General features: G+C 34.2%; 1 protein-coding gene across 2 annotated transcripts in view; it reads left to right on the top strand.

Moving 5' to 3' along the window:
- Positions 1–20,617, top strand: part of LEPR (leptin receptor) — a 92,497-nt gene that overhangs the window by 43,141 nt on the left and 28,739 nt on the right. For both annotated transcript variants that reach the window (XM_060084369.1, XM_060084377.1), the window contains exons 6-14: positions 4,867–5,075; positions 8,969–9,114; positions 10,901–11,045; positions 13,116–13,406; positions 13,566–13,683; positions 16,211–16,410; positions 18,850–18,998; positions 20,026–20,185; positions 20,303–20,385. In XM_060084369.1, coding sequence (XP_059940352.1) covers positions 4,867–5,075; positions 8,969–9,114; positions 10,901–11,045; positions 13,116–13,406; positions 13,566–13,683; positions 16,211–16,410; positions 18,850–18,998; positions 20,026–20,185; positions 20,303–20,385 — 1,501 coding nt within the window. The remainder of the gene's footprint in view (positions 1–4,866; positions 5,076–8,968; positions 9,115–10,900; positions 11,046–13,115; positions 13,407–13,565; positions 13,684–16,210; positions 16,411–18,849; positions 18,999–20,025; positions 20,186–20,302; positions 20,386–20,617) is intronic.

Consider the following 20,617-nt stretch of genomic DNA (forward strand, 5'->3'; position numbering starts at 1 on the left):
AATGATAAGACAGCTTGTAATGATAAGACAGCTTGGGTGTAATGAAACGAGCACTGAACATGGAAGCATGAGACTTAAGATGAATTCCAGGTCTACGTTCTCTCTGAGCTCAGTTTTTTACTTGTAAAGTAGGTGATATTAGTTCCCTCATAAGGGAACTAATAAGGTGGTTTGAAAAATTGAATTAGTGATCCTCAAGGTGTTTCGTGTACATTGCAAATATGTTATGTAATGAAATTTGATGATATATTTAATGTGGTTTCCTTATTTTTGTGTCTTTTGCCCATCAAATACCCACCTGTAGGGAGTACAAAATGTTTTTGGCCTATAGTTGGGATTAAAAATTTTTTTCTTAAAAGTCTAGAGAGTAAATATTTTTAGACTTTGCCCACCATACTGTCTCTATCACAACCTTGTAGTCACAATTAATATGTAAATGAATAAGCATGACTGTGTTTATGGACACTGAAATTTGAATTTCATATAATTTACATGAATCATGGAATATTCTTCCTCTTTTCTTTGTATTGTTTTAAACCATTGGTTAGTGTAAGAAGTCCTTCTAAAAACGGGTGTTATTTGGGCTGCAGGTTTCTCACCCCTGTTTAGAGCATTTGAAAACTAGGTTTAGGTTCATTCTTAGACTTTCATGACGGGGTTATCTGTTGGAGTGGTTTGGGAAATTACTGAATGGAGTTTGTTTTTTAAAAAAAAACACAAATTATGAAATACTACAATATATGTTGTATATATACATACTATATAATATATAATCATTGTATATAGTCATTATTATGAATATATATATTTGCATATAATTAAATTGTAAAGAAAATGAAAATAGATTGATTAAATTGATTAATCAATTAATTAATTTAATTAATTGATTAAATTGTTGATTGATCAACAGTGAAGTGGTAGAGAAACCACAGAGTTAATTTCATTGGTAATCATCCGTATTCTACAAATGTCCACTATATTTAGAAAAAGATGTCATTGGTGAGACCATGTAAAGTAAGACAGTGTAATTCTAACTTTTCTTTTTGTTTTAAAAAAGAAAAATATCACCAGAATTTCCTATCCTTTAAAAAATATTACTGGAGTATATGTGTCTTGTTTTCTGTTCAGTTCTATTTGTGACTTAAAATTGTGGGAGTTCTTCAGTCAAAACATAATACAAGCTGCAAGCATATTTCTGACATAAATACCACAATTCATGTAATTTGTTCCATACTCTTCTGATAAAAGCTTTTATTTTAATATTTGAAAAACACATAAAAGCCACGGCGTGATATTTTTAAAAATAACATTTCATTGGATTTGTTTAAAGATTTAGATAAAGTTGAAAGTGCTAAGTCATTCCACCTCCAATTCAAAATGGAATTTCATGGGTGTATAGCCCTTTAAAGTTTTTAAAAATACTTTTATATAATTGTCTTTTATATTCACAACAACTTTATAAAGACAGATGGTTCAGGCATTTTCTCTGTTTTACTGTTTAAGGAGACCAAGGCTCACAAAGATGAACTTACTTGTCTATGGTCTTATGGTTCATAAGCAAACAGAAAAACCTGATTTAGGTCTCAATGTTAATTTAGTGTGCTTCTTACAATAACAATATCCCTTCCACAGTGCCCAGGATATTGCTTTGCACATTAAAATGTCTTGTACATGTTGTTTCCTGATTGATGTTTTTTTTTAGGACTAAAGGAATACTAAAGTCTAGCTCAGGAAACTTGAAAAATCTATCATAATTCAAAACACTTAATAGTTCATGGGGTGTGTATGGAAAGGTTAGGGTCCGTTTCTCTCATGTTGTGTTTACATATGAATACTCATGTATAGGCTAGTTAGCACGGTTTCTAAAGCAACGCTTTCTCGACATCGAATTTTTAGTTAGTATATTTATCTCTTACAGCTTTTTCCTCCAAAAGGACTGAGGTCTTTTCTGAAGGCAGTGATCATGCCTAAATATTAATGCTCTCTCCCTGTCCCCAGGTTCTTTAAAAAGCATGCAGTGGCTTGGATACGAGGCAGCAGGTGTTTATGGACAGAATGGGGGTAGCTCAAGCAAGACAGGGAATATGAGGCATGGATCCCCCCCGGCCCCTGCCATGAACTTCCACCCTAAAGTTTTCTCATTTATACCAAGGCTTAGACTCTCCATGGGATGAGGCAGATTAAAAAAGCAAACACGAAAAAATCAGAAATAACAACTGTTTGTGTCTTGGTTGCATGCTGTTATTCTCTGTGCCTTGAGTTGGGTAACCCTATAAGATAATTACAGTTATTTTTTAAAGTTAACCCATTCATTTGTAGGTTTACAGTGATAGGCAAAGTATTGCTTAAAAACTTTTCCCTAGATTTCTTTTTTTTTTTGTAAACAGCTTTTTTTGACATATAAGAATATAAAATAAACTGTACATATTTAGTGTAAACTTGATAAGTTTTGCTATATGAAACCACTCATAAAGTCTTCACCATAATAAAGAAAATGAATCTATTGTCAATCACAAAATTTCTTCTTGCCCTTTGTAATCCCACCCTCTACTCCTACCTGTGGTACCCTACCACCAGCCCCGCCTCCCATCCCCCACTGTCCCCAGGCGATGATTGATCTGCCCCTTTCTGTAACCACAGGTTTCTTTGCATTTTCTAGAATTTTATATAAATACATTCCTACAGAACTTTTGTCTTGCTTTCACGTGGCATGATTATTTTGAGATTCATTAATGCTGTGTGAATCTACTGGCAGTCCATTCCTTTTCATTGCTGAGTAGCATTCCATTATATGAATATACCACAGTTTGTTTGTCTACCCACCTATTGATAGATAAATGAGTTGTTTACAGGTTTTGGCTCTTACAAAGAAAGCTGCTACAATTCTCTGTACTTGTTTGTTTACAGATCTCTGTAAGGATATATGCTTTTATTTCTCCTGGATGAATACCTGGGAATGGAATATGGAAATTATATAGTAGGTGTATGTTTAACAACTTAAGAAATTGCAAAACTGTTTTCCAAAGTTGTATCATTTTACATTCCTACCAGCAGTGTATTAGAGTTCCAGTTCCTGCATACCTCTTCAATATGTGATATGATGAATCTTTTCAATTTTGACCATTCTAATATGTGGATAGTAGTATTTCATTGGGGTTTTAATTTGCATTTCCTTAATAACTAGTGATTTGGGGCTTCTTTTCACATGCTTCTTTTCATTCTGTATATTCTGTGGAGAAGTGACTATTGACATTTTGGCCTATTTTTAATTGGATTTTTTAATATTATTATTGAGTTATGAAAGTTCTGTATATCTTCTGGATTCAAGTCCTTTATTAGAGAGATGACTGGCAAATGTATTCTCTCAGTCTATGGCTTGTCTTTTGTTACTTTTTATCTTTCACAGTGTCTTTTGAAGAACAGAAGTTTTCAATCTTGATAGAAGTCCAATTATCAATTTGTTCTTTTTCTTTTTTAACATCTTTATTGGAGTATAATTGCTTTACAGTGGTGTGTCAGTTTCTACTTTATAACAATATCAATTTGTTCTTTTATGGATCATGCTTTTGTGTTGCATCTAAGAAATTCGTATCTAAACCAAGGCCACAAAAATTTTTTCCCATATTCTCTTCTAAAAGATTCATAGCTTTAGACTTGACATTTGGATTGATGATCCATTTTGAATTAATTTTTAGATCTGGTGGGAGGTATGGATTAAAGTTGCTTTTTGGGGTGGGGAGCATGTAGATATCCCACTGTTTCAGCACAATTTATTGAAGAGATTACTTTTTCTCCACAGAACTGCTTGTACCTTTGTAGAAAATTGATTGTACATATAGGTGCTGGCCTCTCTTCTGTTCCATTAATCTATTTTTCTACCTTTACACTCATACTCCAATGGCTGATTATTGTAGCTTATTAGTTGTAACCTCTTGTTTTATTACTTTAGTGGTGGCTTTAGGATTTAGAATATAGGTCTTTGACTTATTATAGTCGAACTGATATTACACCTCTAGCTGCTATTACACCACTTTGTGTATAGTAGAAGACCATTACAACTGTGTACTTACAGATCTCCCCCTTCCCCAAGTTTGGTACTAATGCCATACATTTTACTTCTGCCTATGTTATAAACCCAACACTACACGGTTATTATTTTTGCCTTAATCAGTCAATAAATATCTACCCTTTTAGTTAAATTTCATTTCTTTGTGTGGAACCAGACTTCTATCTACTATCATTTTCTTTTTGCCTGAAGGACTTCCTTTAGCATTTTTTATAATGCAGGTCTGATGATAATGAGTTATTTCCATTTTGGCGTGTCTGAAAGAACCTTTATTGCATGTTTATTTTGAAAGATATTTTTACTGCATATAGGGTTTAGGATCACAATTTTTCTTTCCTTTCAGTTCTTCACTGTCTTCTTGTTTATATTATTTCTTTTTTATTTAATTTATTTTATTTTATTTTTTGTGGTACGCGGGCCTCTCACTGTTGTGGCCTCTCCTGCTGAGGAGCACAGGCTCAGGATGCACAGGCCCAGTGGCCATGGCTCACAGGCCCAGCTGCTCCGCGGCATGTGGGATCCTCCCGGACCGGGGCACGAACCCGTGTTCCCTGCATCAGCAGGCAGACTCTCAACAACTGTGCCACTAGGGAAGCCCATTGTTTATATTATTTCTGATGGCTAACCTGCTTTAACCCTTGTCTTTGTATCCTTGTTATAATGTATCTTTTTTCCCCAGATGCTCTTTAAGCTGAGTGTGCAGAATAGCTGCCCTCAATTTGGATATTGTGTCCTACATTTTAAATATATCCAGTGCTTTCACATCTGTGTTAATATTTAGGTCTTCTTTTTCCATATAGGCTTGAAGTATTAGAAGAGTCGCCTCTGCTCCCCCAGAAAAGCAGTTTTCAGATTGTTCAGTGCAACTGCAGCATTCATGAAAGTTGTGAATGTCGTGTGCCCGTGCCAACAGTCAAAATCAATTACACCCTTCTTATGTATTTGAAAATCACATCTGGTGGAGTAATTTTTCACTCACCTCCAATGTCAGTTCAGCCCATTAATGTTGGTAAGTTGTGCATAAAAAAGATAATAGATATCAACATCAGTCATACAAACAGGTTGAAGATTGCTTACAAAATTTTTCACTAGCTTATCTTGCATTGACTGACACTCTAAAGATGGTAAGTGTAGTTCTAGGGAGTATTAAAAGCAGCTTCTGGAATGATTTAACAGCAGTATAGATATCTCTGCAATTGTAACTTAAATTCTTTTTGAAAACAGTTTGATTTCTTTAAATCCTGGATCTGTCTAATGGATATTTATTGCTTGGTTATTACTTTTTCACATCTCGGATAACTATTTCTGAAAATAATTGAAAGCTTGTTTTTACCTGAATTTATGCCTTCAGTAAGCATTTCTTAGAGGCTCATGGGTGTCAGCCACTGACGTAGGAGCTGGGAAAACAATGGTGAATGCCTCACAGAACAGGGGCAGACAGTAGTGGGCAGAGAGAAACAGTAAAAATGTAAACAAATAATTTGCTGTACAAATCTGACCTTAAGAAAAACTCAAATAATAGGCAAAGGCCCATATTTTCAGTGCAAAGATTCCCCCAATTTATTTGATCAACTGGAATGTGTAATTACATATATTCAGTGTATTCAGTTATTCAGTGTGAATAATATAGGCGAATGTTAACAAACTATTTAATTTATTAAGTCAGCTTTGTATGTGTATGTTAAATTATATATTACATATGATACATAATTTAACGGTGTTACTATTTTACATTTACATTTCCTGAAACGATTGTATACAAACTCTTTATATGCATCTCTGCATCATTGTTTTTGACATCACTAGAGCCACTTTTCCAAGTATCTGACACACTTTCCCACACAGCTTTACCTTCACTTCTGTCTAAGTTACTGAGGAAATAGCACTTTTTGAATCTGCATATAACATCATATTTAACTTTAGGACTTTAAAATAACTTGTCCTCTAGGGATATATTTGTGATCTCCACAACGTAATTACAATGATATCCAAGGAATTCAGTCATGACGTTATCCCACAGGGAAAAATACAAAATCTATAAAGTATCATCATTTTCTCTTTTTAAAACCAGTTCTATCAGGTGATATTTAGAAATATTTAGAGCCAGCATTGAATTAAATTGTTTTTAAAAGTAAAGTAGTTAAGAGCAGTTGCTGTGATAGACTTTATAAGAACCTTAAAAATGATTTTGTCTTATTTCAGATAATTTTGGGGAAAAAATCTTTCCTCGTATTGGGGTATATGTGATAATATCTAAAAAAGTGCTATGAAAGAAATAAGAGAAGTTGTGTGATGGAGAATGTCAGGTGTAGGGGCTACTATTTCAGTTATAGATGTCCTCTTTTAGGAGATAGCATTTAAGCTGAAAGAAAAGAGATAGCCATGCAAAAACAAAAGGTGCTCCAAGCAGGAAGAATAGCACTCACAAAATTCCTGGGATGGAATGAGCTTGGAAGTTGGAAGAACCAAATACAAGACTCTTTTGCTTGGAGTGAATGAAGTAGGAGAATATTTAGAGATGTGATTAGAGAGTCATCTGGGTCCAGGTCATACCATAAACCAGGGTTACAACTTTTGGATTTTATTCTAATTGCAATGGAGGCTTTTGAACCAGGAGAGTGATATGATCAAGGGTGTATGTGTGTGTGCATGTGTAAGCATGCATATGTTTAAAATTTATGCTGCATGTGAAGAAAGAAATTGATGAGGAAGGAAGGAAGGATAGTTGCAAGAGTAGAAGCAGAGGAATCAGATAGCAAGCTGTTGGAATTGTCCCATTGGCTTAGGGTTGTTGCAGTGGAGAAGTAAAGAAATGATCAGGCTTGGCATCTATTTAGGAGATGGTGCTGATTGAACATTCTAGTGGATTGGGTATGGAATGTGAAGGACAGAGAGGAATCAAGGATAATAGTTAGGCTTGGACCTGGGTGGTACCAGAATAGTGGTACCAGATGCTGAGATGGGGATATTAGAGAGGATTAGGTGTGTGACATATTATGTTTGAGATGCTTATTAGAAACTGAAGAGATGTTGAGTATGTAGTTGGATATATGAGCCTGGAGTTCAGGGGCGATATATATTTGGGAGTCTCTAGCATACAGATGTTTATGGGATTGTATGAGATCACATATTTAGAGTTCAGTGAGAGAAAGACTGAGGGATGATCAGAGAGAAAAGAGGAGTAAAGGAGTGTGGTGGCCTGAAAGCCAAGTGAAAAAAGTATTACAGCTACTCACGGAACAAGCAGTAGGAATGCTGCTGAGAGATGGAGTAAAATGAATCAGACAGTTGACATTGGATTTGGCAAAGTGTAGTGACCTTGGTAAGAGTATTTTCAGTGGACTAGCGAGAAGAAAGACCTGATCAGAATAGGTTGCTCAGGAAAATGGGATGCAATAGTGGAGAAAGTGAGTATGCCAGCTCTTTGGAGGAATTTTCCTCTGAAAGAAGCAGGTAGATGGGGTCTGGGACTGAGTACATAGGGGGTCCAGGGAAAGATTTATTTTTAGATTTCTAATATGAAGACATATGTGTACAAATAGGAAATGTAAAATAGTTTATAATTTTATGATTTCACTTCTTTTGGTGTCTTTGTTTTCTGTCTTATTTGTCACAAGAACTCAGCGAATTTCACCTGTTGTTTCTGGACTTTAGAGTTTAGATATCCCTGCTTTAAAGTAACTACAATTTGTAATATGTCACAGAAAGTAAAAACTTCTTTAATTTTGACTCAAGGAAAGAAAAAAAAACTATGACTAAATTCATGAAAATATGGAATGTGTAAAGAATGTGCCATTTTATTTCTTGAAAATAAAAGTCAGTAAATATTTCAGTGTAATGGTGATTTCTGTGTTCATGAGTAATTCCTGTTAATCACAAAAATCTTGAAAGCATAGAGATGGACAAAGCAGAAAAATTATTTTATTCATTTATTATCTATTATTTTGGCATTTATTTCTATTTTAATATGTATTTACAAATATCCTTTAATTTGTAAATTTTAATAAATCAGGAATCCAAGTATAGATGTTGTTTAATAAGCTTTTAAAACTAACAGTATTAAACATTTTCAATATTCTTCTCTAATATGATTTTTAAAGGCTGTATAGATTTCCCTTAAAGGGATGAATCAATCCTTTATTATTTGCGTTGTTTCTACAAATGATTTAAAGGTTATATTCTATGTTTAAAGCCACACACAAACAAATCTCCATGTATGAATGTACACAAATGCATAGGCGTACATAAAAACACATATACACGTGAACTCAGAAATTATAAACTGAGTTAAATACCCCATTAGGATAAGAAACTCCATCCCCGTTTCTGGTGTGACAAGCCAGGGCCTGCTAATGCTGTGTTTACTGCGTATAAACTGTGCATGGTTTGGGCTGTTTGAATGGGTATATCTGGATTTGTTGTATTTTAAAAGTAATAAATATACTGAATTTTGCATGCATATTTACATGAATCTGCATGAATATGTGCATTGATTTTTGCATGCAAAATTTATATGCATTTTCCAAATAGTGTTCTGTAATATACTTTTTCCCCTTGTCGTTTGCTAAAACAGTGGGTTTTGTCAGGGGAGGCTTCAAATAAGCATGGCAAAAGCTAGGTGAAATAAAGTACGGCAGGCTTTTTTATAGCAGGAATTCACATTTATCAAAATAACATCATTTACTGATTTATAGTTTTTACCATGTAGGGAGAAGGAAATGAAGATACATGGATTGCTATAGTAAGGTACAGGAGTAGAACCAATATTTTGGTTCTGTAAGTAGCCTTTGAATAAAGACGCTTTAGTTGAAAGAATAGGATATGCTAAAAACTCATTTTGACTTCACTTTATGATTATCATGAAAATTACATGACTTAAAAGTGTTCTTTTTTTTTCTTAAGTGAAGCCTGATCCACCATTAGGTTTGTGTATGAAAATCACAGATACTGGTAATTTAAAGATTTCTTGGTCCAGCCCAACATTGGTACCATTTCAACTTCAATATCAAGTGAAATATTCAGAGAATTCTACAAAAAATATGAGAAAAGTAAGTATATTTTAGTAAATAAAATGAAAAATTGAGAAGCAATTAAGGAAAAGTGAGGCCCCCTCCAAATCCCATACAGAACACCTCTGCATATCAAATGTGCATACTGCTTCTGGAGCAGAATCAGTCATAATTTAATATCATACCATTGGCTTTCATTCAAGAGCAGCATAAGAAATGAGCATATATACAGCATTTCTGCATCTTCTATAAAATGATTTTAGAAAAATTGTTTGGTGTTACTCAATATGTCTTACATGTAGATCCATGTTATATTTTGAGGAGCATGACAAATTCCTCCCAGAATTTACTGCGAGGAAATGTTTCTTTTCCAAAAGTTTATGTATATTAGATTAATTCTCTCTCTCTCTCTTCTCACCCTCCCTCTCACTCCTTCTCCCTCTCCCTCTCATTAACACCACACACACACACCACACACACACACGCACAACTAATGGCTACAAGAAGTCCAGATACAGAATTATTGAATTCATAATTATAATATTTTCACCTAAAGACCTTCTCTGGTTTCTGATTTTACATGTCATCCTTATTTTTCCTTATTGCTCAATGTATTTGTTTACATGCAGTACAAACATGTATAGTGTGTCAAATCCTTTTTTCATTCTTTCAGTAAGTATTGAGTGCCTACTAGGTGCCAAGAACTCAGGATCCATTGTGTAGTAGAACAGGATGAGGGGAGCTTGGGAATGCTAGTGGGAGAGGGTGGGTTGAAATATTAAATGGAGGTAGGGGAAGCTCTCCTTGAGAAGGTGATATTTGAGCAGGGATTTGAAGGAAGTGGTGATGTAGATATCTGGGAGAATTGGAGTCTAAATAGGGAAAATAGCAATTCAGAGGCCCGAAGCTGGATGAGAAGCTGGAGGCCAGGGTGGTGAGTGAGGGCAATAGTATTAGTGGATGATCAAAGAGGGGGAGGGGAGGAGGAGGTCATAAAGAGCCTTGTGGGCCATGCAGAGACTTTGGTACTTTAATTTGTGAAACTAATTGTTATCGAATTTAGAGGTAAAAGCCTGTCTTTTCAGATCTGGGCTAATTTTTTAAGACTTTATATTCATAAAGAACAGAATGGGAATCTGGTGTCATGTATGGAAAAAGCAGTTGAGGCTTCTCTAGGCTTTAGCTTTCTCATCTGTAAAATGGAGATAATAGGATTTTAACTACAGGTGATCTGAAATTGTTTAATGCATTTCTGATGCTTTTCGCCATTTTTAGTCTGTGGTGCTCCACAGTCTAATGAGCAGGGAGTTCAATATCTTTGGAGTACATCATTGGTTGTTTCATGCAGTTAGGTCTCTTGGATATTTTGATTCACTATAGCTGATCATCAGCCTTGGGTCCTTAAAATTATTCATGCTCTCCTTCTGTGACACTTTGCTCTAGGATGCTTATAGTTCTCTGTTCACCCCCGTGCATCATCTTCTACCGTGTGTGTTACAGATGTCAGCAGAGGCTTGAAGCTTCCCACTGACTTTAGCTGTATCTCTCAAGTTTTGAGAGGTCAATATTCATTATCATTCAGTTAAATGCTGATTATCATTGTGAGTTTTTTCCTTGGACTTACAGGCTATTTAAAATTTTATTGACTATTGTCAGTCAAACATTTGTTATTGGGTTATTGATCTCTTTTAAATTCCACTGTGACCAGCTAAGTACTCTGTAAGATTTTAGTTCTTTGAGATTAGTTGAGACCTGCTTGCGATCAGTTTTGGTAAAGGTTTCACACCGACCTGATGCTCTGATATTTTCAAATAATATTTAACAGGCTGATGAGATTGTCTCAGCTACATCTCTGCTAGTAGACAGTGTGCTTCCTGGGTCTTCATATGAAGTTCAGGTGAGGAGCAAGAGACTGGATGGCCCAGGAATCTGGAGTGACTGGAGCACCCCCCTTACCTTTACCACACAAGGTAGGTTTTATAAGAGTCACTTCTACTGACAGGGGAATATGGTTCCTGAATTTGCCTTTGTCATATTATATGCATCTTAAATTTTGTGGCAGTAAACCTAAAGGAGGAACACTATATTAACTTTTAATTTAAATTTTGAACAATTAAAATTTTTAACCTGTTAATGAAAACTTGTGTGAGAGCTCCCACATTTATGTGCATCCATAGCAGTATCTTGCTGAATTACTCTTTCTTACCCAAAAGATAAAGTTAATATAATAGTTCCAAATTTACAAATTCAGAACACTACTTGTATTGACAGCTCCTGAATTTACACTTGAAAATCAGATATATTTATTTGGCATAGATTTTTAAATATTAAAATTTTATTTGAGTATTACATATTATATAATTAAGCAATTCTTTTCACTCCAGATGCTTGCTTTTCAGAGTTTTTACTTTCAATTTTCTTTTTCTTTCTTTTTTTTTTTTTTTTGTGGTACGCGGGCCTCTCACTGTTGTGGCCTCTCCCGTTGCGGAGCACAGGCTCCGGACGCGCAGGCTCAGCGGCCATGGCTCACGGGCCCATACGCCCGGCAGCATGTGGGATCTTCCCGGACCGGGGCACGAACCCATGTCCCCTACATCGGCAAACGGACTCTCAACCACTGCACCACCAGGGAAGCCCCAATGACTGGGTTCTTAAATAAATGATTGGCAGCAAGGCTTTATCTGCTGCAATGTTATCTTACATATTTTATAATGTTGCTTATACCAGGTTAAAGAAAATATTTTATCCTTAAAGATAGGTAATCTGCTCCAAGAATTTTTTAAAAAGCTATTTTCTGGAGCTATGATAACACATTTTAAAATAACTTAAATGTTTTGATCCATAATTTATGTTCTTTTGAGTAATTCACTAATATTTATCAATAGAATTTCCTTTTTAAATAAAATTTATTAATGTAGATCCTGTAAAGGTATTGATACTTGGTCATGAGAAGAAAATCATTATTGTTTCCTTATTTTACAATAAATAAATAAATAAAATTTTTCCTGTTTATGCTTGACTGTAGACATACAAGATGCAAATATCTTATATGAATTATAAATATAAAGACATTGGAGTTTAGCATGCTATTACTGAAAAGAGAAAAATAATAAAAACGAATCAAGGTTTTTTTGGACTTGTTTTGAGGGTAATCCAAATATGTATGAAAACAGATATTCATATTCTATCAGCAGAAAATAGCTTACCTTAAATTGTACAAATGAAATACCCTGTTTTTGTAATACACTATGGCAGAAATAATTTCGTCCTATGTAAACATTCATTTATTTTTATTGTTTCTAATAAAACATAGAGACAAACTATGTTTCCAAAAATAGGAGACTGAAAGAGTAGTATGGAATAGTGTGTAGGCATTAAAAATGATATTTTAGAAAAATACTGATTCCCCTTGTCCTCAACCACAGGGTATCGGCACTAAATAACTTAAAATGATACTACAGAACAGTATTTACAGTTTTGCCACTTTGTTTACTGCGGCATCATTGATTTTACATTTCCTAATAAGTTTTCATATTTAAAGCTTATTTCTCTACCTGCTTACTTGAAATTTTCATGTATCCAAATGAGACAGTGGCTATCACCATTTATTCTTCAAGATTTTGTTTTGCAGGGATTTGACTTAAGAACTTGCGCTAAGGTTCACTGATTCTGAAAGCAGAGTCTGATGGAAGATATACCACTGTAGAATTAGACTACATTTCATTTTCATTAATCTTTTGCCTATCAGTTAGCAAGTGACAATTACTCTCTAAAACATATTTTATAATGCATAAGTCTTTGTGTTTAGAAAATACTGAGGACATTTATGGAGGCTCAAGTCACTTGGGAATGGGAATGCTTGGGACACTTACTAATTGTGCATGAACAGGCAGCTACAGTTCTGCAGTCTCTCAGCACACTCATTTTATTTTGGGCAGTATAATCCTGAATGCCTTGTGAATCTTTTTTACATGGTATCAATTGCTTACGTGATGTTTTCTGTCTTCATCTAACATCCTACCTTTTTTTCCCCATTACAGATGTCATATACTTTCCACCTAAAATTCTGACAACTGTTGGGTCTAACGTTTCTTTTCACTGCATCTATAAAAATGAATACAAGATAGTTGCCTCAAAAAAGATTGTTTGGTGGATGAATTTAGCTGAGAAAATTCCCCAAAGCCAGTATGATGTTGTGGGTGACCATGTTAGCAAAGTTACTTTTCCTAATTTGAATGCAACCAAACCCCGAGGAAAGTTCACCTATGACGCAGTGTACTGCTGCAATGAGCATGAATGCCACCATCGCTATGCTGAGTTATATGTGATTGGTAAGAATCCCGGGATTTTCTTCATTTTATTCCATGAGATACATTTTTATTATGGACTCTATCTTAGAGTCCCATTGAAAATGTTAAGGAAATTTAATTTTCATTAAAAATGTTTTGGTGTGTTTGCTTTATAGTAATATTTTAATGTGTTTTAAATAGATGTCAATATCAATATATCATGTGAAACTGATGGGTACTTAACTAAAATGACTTGCAGATGGTCACCCAGTGCAATCCAATCACTTGTGGGAAGCACTTTGCAGTTGAGGTATCAGAGGTATGTATATTTTTGCTGTTGTATTTTTCTGTGGATATGGTGAGATAAACATCTCCTGTAAAATATCACCATAGCAGTAGTCTTGTAGATTTATTCCCGAAAGAGGAAGGTAGAATATTCTTAATTAGGAAATTTTTAGAGGGTTAAATAAATTGGTGATTCTTGAAAAAATTCACACACAAAAAGATTGTAATTTGTTTTTGCTTCAGATTATTTTTTTCTGATGATCAGTTAATTCTCCACAATTGTATTTTAGTTAATAAATGAAATCCAAAAAATTAATGTCTATACATTTTAATTTGACTTGGAGAATTGGCTAGAGGAGAATATCAAGGATTATAGAAGCCTCGTATCATTTGCTGAAGATTAATGTTTTAGAAAAAGGTTGGAGGTAGTGGTACAGATATTGTAAGAGATAATATGAATGGTCTTTAGAAATAGGTAAGATTATTATTAGTTTTTAATTGAAGTATAGATGATTTACAATGTTATGTTAGTTTCAGGTGTACAGCAAAGTGATTCAGTTATATATATATATATATATATATATATATATATATATATATATATATATATATATGTATCTATTCTTTTTCAGATTCTTTTCATTATAGGTTATTATCAGATACTGAATATAATTCTCTGTGTTATATAGTAAATCCTTGTCGTTTATCTATTTTATATATAATACTGTGTATTTGTTAATCCCAAACTCCTAAATATCCCTCCCTCCCCACCCTTTCCCCTTTGGTAACCATAACTTTGTTTACTTAATAAGGATTAAACAATTCTAGTAAAGAGTAATTTGTGTGGCTTTTTTTTTTTTACCGTTCTCTGATTTGAAAAGAATTCAAGTCATCGTCTTCCTCTAGTATTCTTCTCTCTACAGAGACCTATATCTAAAATAATAACACTCTTGATCAGGACAATTTTTATAACATTCTTTAGTAGTTTTCAAGTGTGTGTACTACTCTTAAACACTCTATCTCAGTTTGTACTGGGACTTTCAATTTGTAGAGCTTGTGCTCATTTATTCTTAAAATCTAAAATTTCTGCTTGAAAAAAATCCATTTCCTCAAATACTGTGCTCGATTCCTATTCCTAATGCTACCAGTCTATTCTTAAGTAATATTAGAAAAAAATGAGGCAATTTCTTTGTTTCTCACGTGGGAATAATATCTGTCTTCATCTTACCTGATATGAGAACTTTAAAATCAATAGAATATTCATGGCATACCATTTTACTTTTGTAATCTGTCTTTACTTTCTTTCCATGGCATTTTCACATTAAAAATGGTGTTTGTGGACAACTATTCCATAAGCATTTGGACTCATTTATCTTCCTAATATTTATAGAAGAACCATGAAACTAGCTGAATATACGTGTTCAAGTTTTTTTAACCTCTCTAAGGCCTCAATTTCCTTGTCTGTAAAATGGAATGAATAATAGGACTTGCAGGGTTTCTGTGAGAATTAATGACATTTTATTTAATTATAATTAAGTGATATGATTTCTGCTGGTAAACATTCAATAAATGGTTATATCTGTCGTGACGATAATTATGCTAACCTTTGGATTCCAAGTGGACTATTAGTGTGCTTCTGTACAAGGTCATGGTTCTTATTTTTTATGCACAAATGACTCTTCATCCTTCTTTCTCATCTAACCCCACCCACCACACTGATTCACACACACACACACAAACAGTTGTAATTTTGAGGAAATAGGAAGAAAAAGGAGTCACAAAAAAATGGAAAATGAGAGACAGAAAAATATAGATTTTTCATTTTTTTGTAACCTTACTCCCATTCTTATGGAAACAGTAACTGCTACTTTAGCCACTTAAATACCATATTTAAAGCAAATAATGGCAGAAGGGCTATTGCAAAGAAGAGGAGAAATGCTTTGTATTCTCTGAGGTGGAGTGTTGATTGGGATGTAGTGATAAAAATATATTTTCCTAATTTTCTTCTCTGAGAAAATAAGTGATATACCTGACTATATGATCCATATAGAAGTCAATAATTGATATTATTTTAATTATATTGCTTTGAACTAGAAAAGATTAGGACAATGTCAATTAAGCTACAATTTACTATCATTATGTTTTCAATTTGTTTTGTGGAATTTAAAGTGCAAGGAATTTATCTTCCTTTCCATCTCAGGAATTCCCCATTGCCACTTGTGATCTTTATTTTAAAAATTCGATCACTTCGCTTTAATATTAGCGTAGCTTCCAAAGTGTTGTAAGTTCTATCTCCAATTGGATCCCTACCTCCCTGTTAGAACATTGTCATTTATTTCATTTGCATACCCACTTACTGTCTAGTGAAATATTTAAGAAGGGTTATTTTCTGTTTTCATGGAAAGATTGTGATATAGCTGAGAATTCAAAAATGCCTTTCTAATAAGAACAACTACTTTTAGATGGAGCAAAAACTGTCTATTTTAAACAACAAAGCAGAATTCTCAAATATTGCTTTCATCAGTGTTGTATATTTATTGATTGTTTTTGTATCTTTTAAGGAGCAGCCTTTACTGTTCTGATGTTCCATCTATTCATCCCATATCTGAACCCAAAGACTGCCACTTGCAGAGAGATGGTTTTTATGAATGCCTATTTCAGCCAATCTTTCTATTATCCGGCTATACAATGTGGATTAGAATTAATCACTCCTTGGGTTCACTGGACTCTCCACCAACATGTGTCATTCCTGATTCCGTGGGTATGTCAAAAACTATATGTATGTCTTCATTTTTATTAGCATATTTGGATTCAGGTTGATTCAGGGTAACTGTTGAATTTTCTGATCACACTAGATTAAAAAATTTTTTTTCTAACTTACAGTGGAATTGAAAAGACAATTAGCTTTAGAAAGTTTTACACTTTTGGCTTTATTTTAAATCAATAATAGGAAGATTTTCAGCATATAATTTGATGAATTATATTGATCACTGGGTATAAATTTAGTAGTAATATTATTCTAAATAATGCACTATTTTATGTTTTTTTTCCAATGTACTTATGAAAACATTTGATGCTTTTAATCTAAAAGTTTAATTTGGATATTCTGACAGTTTTTTTAATCTGAGTAGTCATAGCTCAAGGCTTTAATTTGTAAGGCTGGGTAGGAGCAAAGGATTCAAAATAACTCAAATTAGGGCTTCCCTGGTGGCGCAGTGGTTGAGAGTCTGCCTGCTAATGCAGGGGACACGGGTTCGAGCCCTGGTCTGGGAGGATCCCACATGCCGCGGAGCGGCTGGGCCCGTGGGCCACAACTACTGAGCCTGCGCATCTGGAGCCTGTGCTCCGCAACAAGAGAGGCCGCGATAGTAGAGGCCCGCGCACTGTGATGAAGAGTGGCCCCCACTTGCCACAACTAGAGAAAGCCCTCGCACGGAAACTAAGACCCAACATAGCAAAAATAAATTAAAAAAAAAAACAAAAAAAAAACATTTTAAACATTCTTTTAAAAGGATATTTTGATTTCAAAGGAATAAGAGACCCTTTGGAGATTTTGATATATTACTCTAAGTATCACTGTGAAATCTTTGGGAAATGATCCATTTATGATTTTGCAGCAAATGTAGAAGAGTATCTTTTGATGCTATATAATATTTTGTTAGGGAATTGTACCAAAAATTAACTTTTGATACATTGTATTTTCAAATAATTAGTACACATCTGAATTCAAATCTATATTTTGTTAAATATAGCATAAAGTTGTCATAATTAAAAAAAATTTTTCAATATGAAGTCCCAGTTAATTGATCTGCCCTCTCACCACTCCTTCCAATTTAGTTTGGTTCCATTTTAAGTGAGTTTACTGTAAGCAATACTTCTCTGCTACTAAATATACTAAGATAGCAAGGAACTGTCCTACCTCCCTACCCTACAGACATGCACAGATATACCCTCACATGTATTATATGACAATTGCAACATGGATTCAGTTCGATACCTGAACAATTTTTGATGTTATTCTTTTCAGTACTAACATAAGATATTTAAATTGTGCTTATATTGCCTACTGAGTACTAGAAAACAATGTGAAAATTCAATTTTGGAATCCAAATGCCAGCTCCACTTATTATTAGCTTTGTAAACTTGGGCTAGTCACTTAAGTGCTCCGTGACTATTTTGTCACCTATAGAATGTGGAAAGCTCCTTATACCTCCCTAATGTGGGTATTGTGGGTATCACATAAACCATTGTACTTCAAAGCATTCTTTCTATAAACTAGATATTCATGGAATATATACGTGTGATAGCCATATGATTCCGTCAAGTGCAATCACAGCTTTAATGTGTTTGGGTCTCTTGAATGCTCATACTTCCTTTCCTGAAGAGGAATTATCTTTTCGAGAGATGAAATATATGTCATCTTACTAGTTGGTGAAGAACGTCTTCTTGGCATATGAGGAATTGAATAAGCATGAGATACTCTATAGTAATTAAAAAGTTTAGGTGTTTTGATCATCAACAGTCTAAAGAAGGATTGTTGATGAAGTCTGTAGCTTCAGAGCTTCACACTGTTGTGTTGAGCTGTGAGATGTTAGTTCCCAAATACGTTGAGCTTGCATGTTGCCTTTTATTATTTTTTAAAGCCCTTGCTGTTCTGTTCATCTTTGCCTCTATTTCTACCCTTTAAAAAGTTTATTTTCCTCAGATTGTAGAGAACCAAGGTTTTACTCTGCAAGACTTCCTCTGACCTTGACCTAGAAATACCTAACAACAGACAGTGGAAGATTTTGAAACACATGTGGAAATGAATGCGGTGTATAGTTTTTTGCTTTTAAGTAAAGCTCTATGTAGAACAGAGTTTGCTACTGATATTCCTCATGTGATCAGTATGGTATCTTTTGCATGCAGAGCCAATGGTTCCATTTCTAATCGCGTCTTACAATTAACGTGCAGAGTGACATGGACGATGAATTGATCTTTTTTTCAATCAACCTCTCTATTTTCAAAATAGAGATAATCCCTTTCTTATGTATCACATAAAGTTGTAGGGGATCAAATGAGATAATGAAGGAGAAGGTTTTGAGAAAGAGATGTTACTTTATAAATAGAAGATATGGAAGATTATAACATCATAATAACATTTTAAAAATATTGTTACTGTTTAAATTACTGTTATATAATACTTAAAAAAATTTTCTAGTGAAACCACTGCCTCCATCTAGTGTGAAAGCAGAAATTACTGTAAAAATTGGATTATTGAAAATATCTTGGGAGAAGCCAGTCTTTCCAGAGAATAATCTTCAGTTCCAGATTCGCTATGGTTTAAGTGGAAAAGAAGTACAATGGAAGGTACCTTTTACCTGGAAATTTCTTCAGCTTGCCTCACTAAGTATTATGTCTTATAACTGTTTAAGAATTTTATTGCATAAGGTTTATTTTATTGGCATAAAAGTACATCCTCCTGTATTCCATAGCTCTTTTTATTAAATAGATTGATCTAATTTAACCCTTTTAAGAAATGAACTTTCCTGCTATTTATCATTTCCCAAAATGTGTTTTATAGTACATTGATCCCATACAATGTTTCATGAAGAAAGGTCACATGGCTTAATAAAGTTTAAGGAACCCTGAATCACCATATGTCCCTAGTGTAGAATCATGGTATATTACACATTAAAGGTTTAGAGAAGTCCTGAATTTAAAAAACATTTGTGACTTTATTTCATCCTATGTTTCTCAAACTCATTTTACCAAGGAATCTTTTTCCCTTTAACAATGTTCTTTAGTACACACATGTTCAATGGGACACATTTTGGAAGAAGCTGCTTTTATCAAACAACCAGAATCATACCCATAGTGGCAAGTGTGCATGTGATGCCTTCCTATGTCAGTTTTCTGATGGCAGCCTGCAAAGACCTAGAAATAGCAGGAACCCTAGAATAGAATTAGATCACAATGAGTTCAGCTGTAATAAATGTGACAGTTTACTTGCTTATTGAGGAGACTGAATATCAGAGATTCTCTACAGCAGGCCCTATCTAACCACTAGGTTAAAATTCTTAAACATCTTGGTGTATAGAGGATTAGTGGACAGAGATTAGTAATAGGCTAAAAGAGTGATTGGGAAGTGAGGTTGCAAGTGGGCCAATCCAAATCTTGTCACGAGATGGAAATAACAAGATGACTGAGGCAATCCTTAACTTGAAGGAGCTCATGATTCAAGCCTAATAAGAGTATTTATAAAGCCAGAAAACACAAAGTCAGTTCTCTCTTAATTTTGGAATAGTGTTAGGGTTTAAAATAAAATGCACTTCAGGGCCCTTTAGCTACATATGTGTTAGTAATGATCAATCTAATAGTTTGACTTATTTTATAGGTATTTGAGGTGTATGATGCAAAATTAAAATCTGCCAGTTTCCCGGTGTCAGACCTGTGTGCAGTCTATGCTGTCCAGGTGCGCTGTAAGAGGCTAGATGGACTGGGATATTGGAGTAATTGGAGTACTCCAGCCTACACAATTGTCACGGATATAAAAGGTTTGCAAAGGTTTTGTGAATGTGTCTTAAAAATGCATAAGTATGTGCTTCCAGTGTGACTGAAAAGTAATCCTTCCAAGAACACATGTACAACTTGGGCTCCTTGTTATTTTGCAGTTCCTATCAGAGGACCTGAATTTTGGAGAATAATTAATGAAGACAACACTAAAAAAGAGAGAAATGTCACTTTGCTTTGGAAGGTATTCCTGATTTTTGTGTTATTCTTAAATTTTACTTCTACACTCTTGAAAGATTTGCTTCATTGTAAAAAAGACTTCATTGTATAAAAGACTTACTTAATAATTCTATCATTTTTAGTCTCTGCAATCCCAAGTTTATTTCAATTTGGAGAAGTGATTACAGAGAACCAAGTTGTAGAATGGAGGGAGCACTGGCCTGGAGTTTGGAGACTTTAATTCTATTCTTGGCTTA

The sequence above is a fragment of the Mesoplodon densirostris genome, chromosome 2 (genome assembly GCF_025265405.1).
Source record: "Mesoplodon densirostris isolate mMesDen1 chromosome 2, mMesDen1 primary haplotype, whole genome shotgun sequence".
NCBI classification, from domain to species: Eukaryota; Metazoa; Chordata; class Mammalia; order Artiodactyla; family Ziphiidae; genus Mesoplodon; species Mesoplodon densirostris.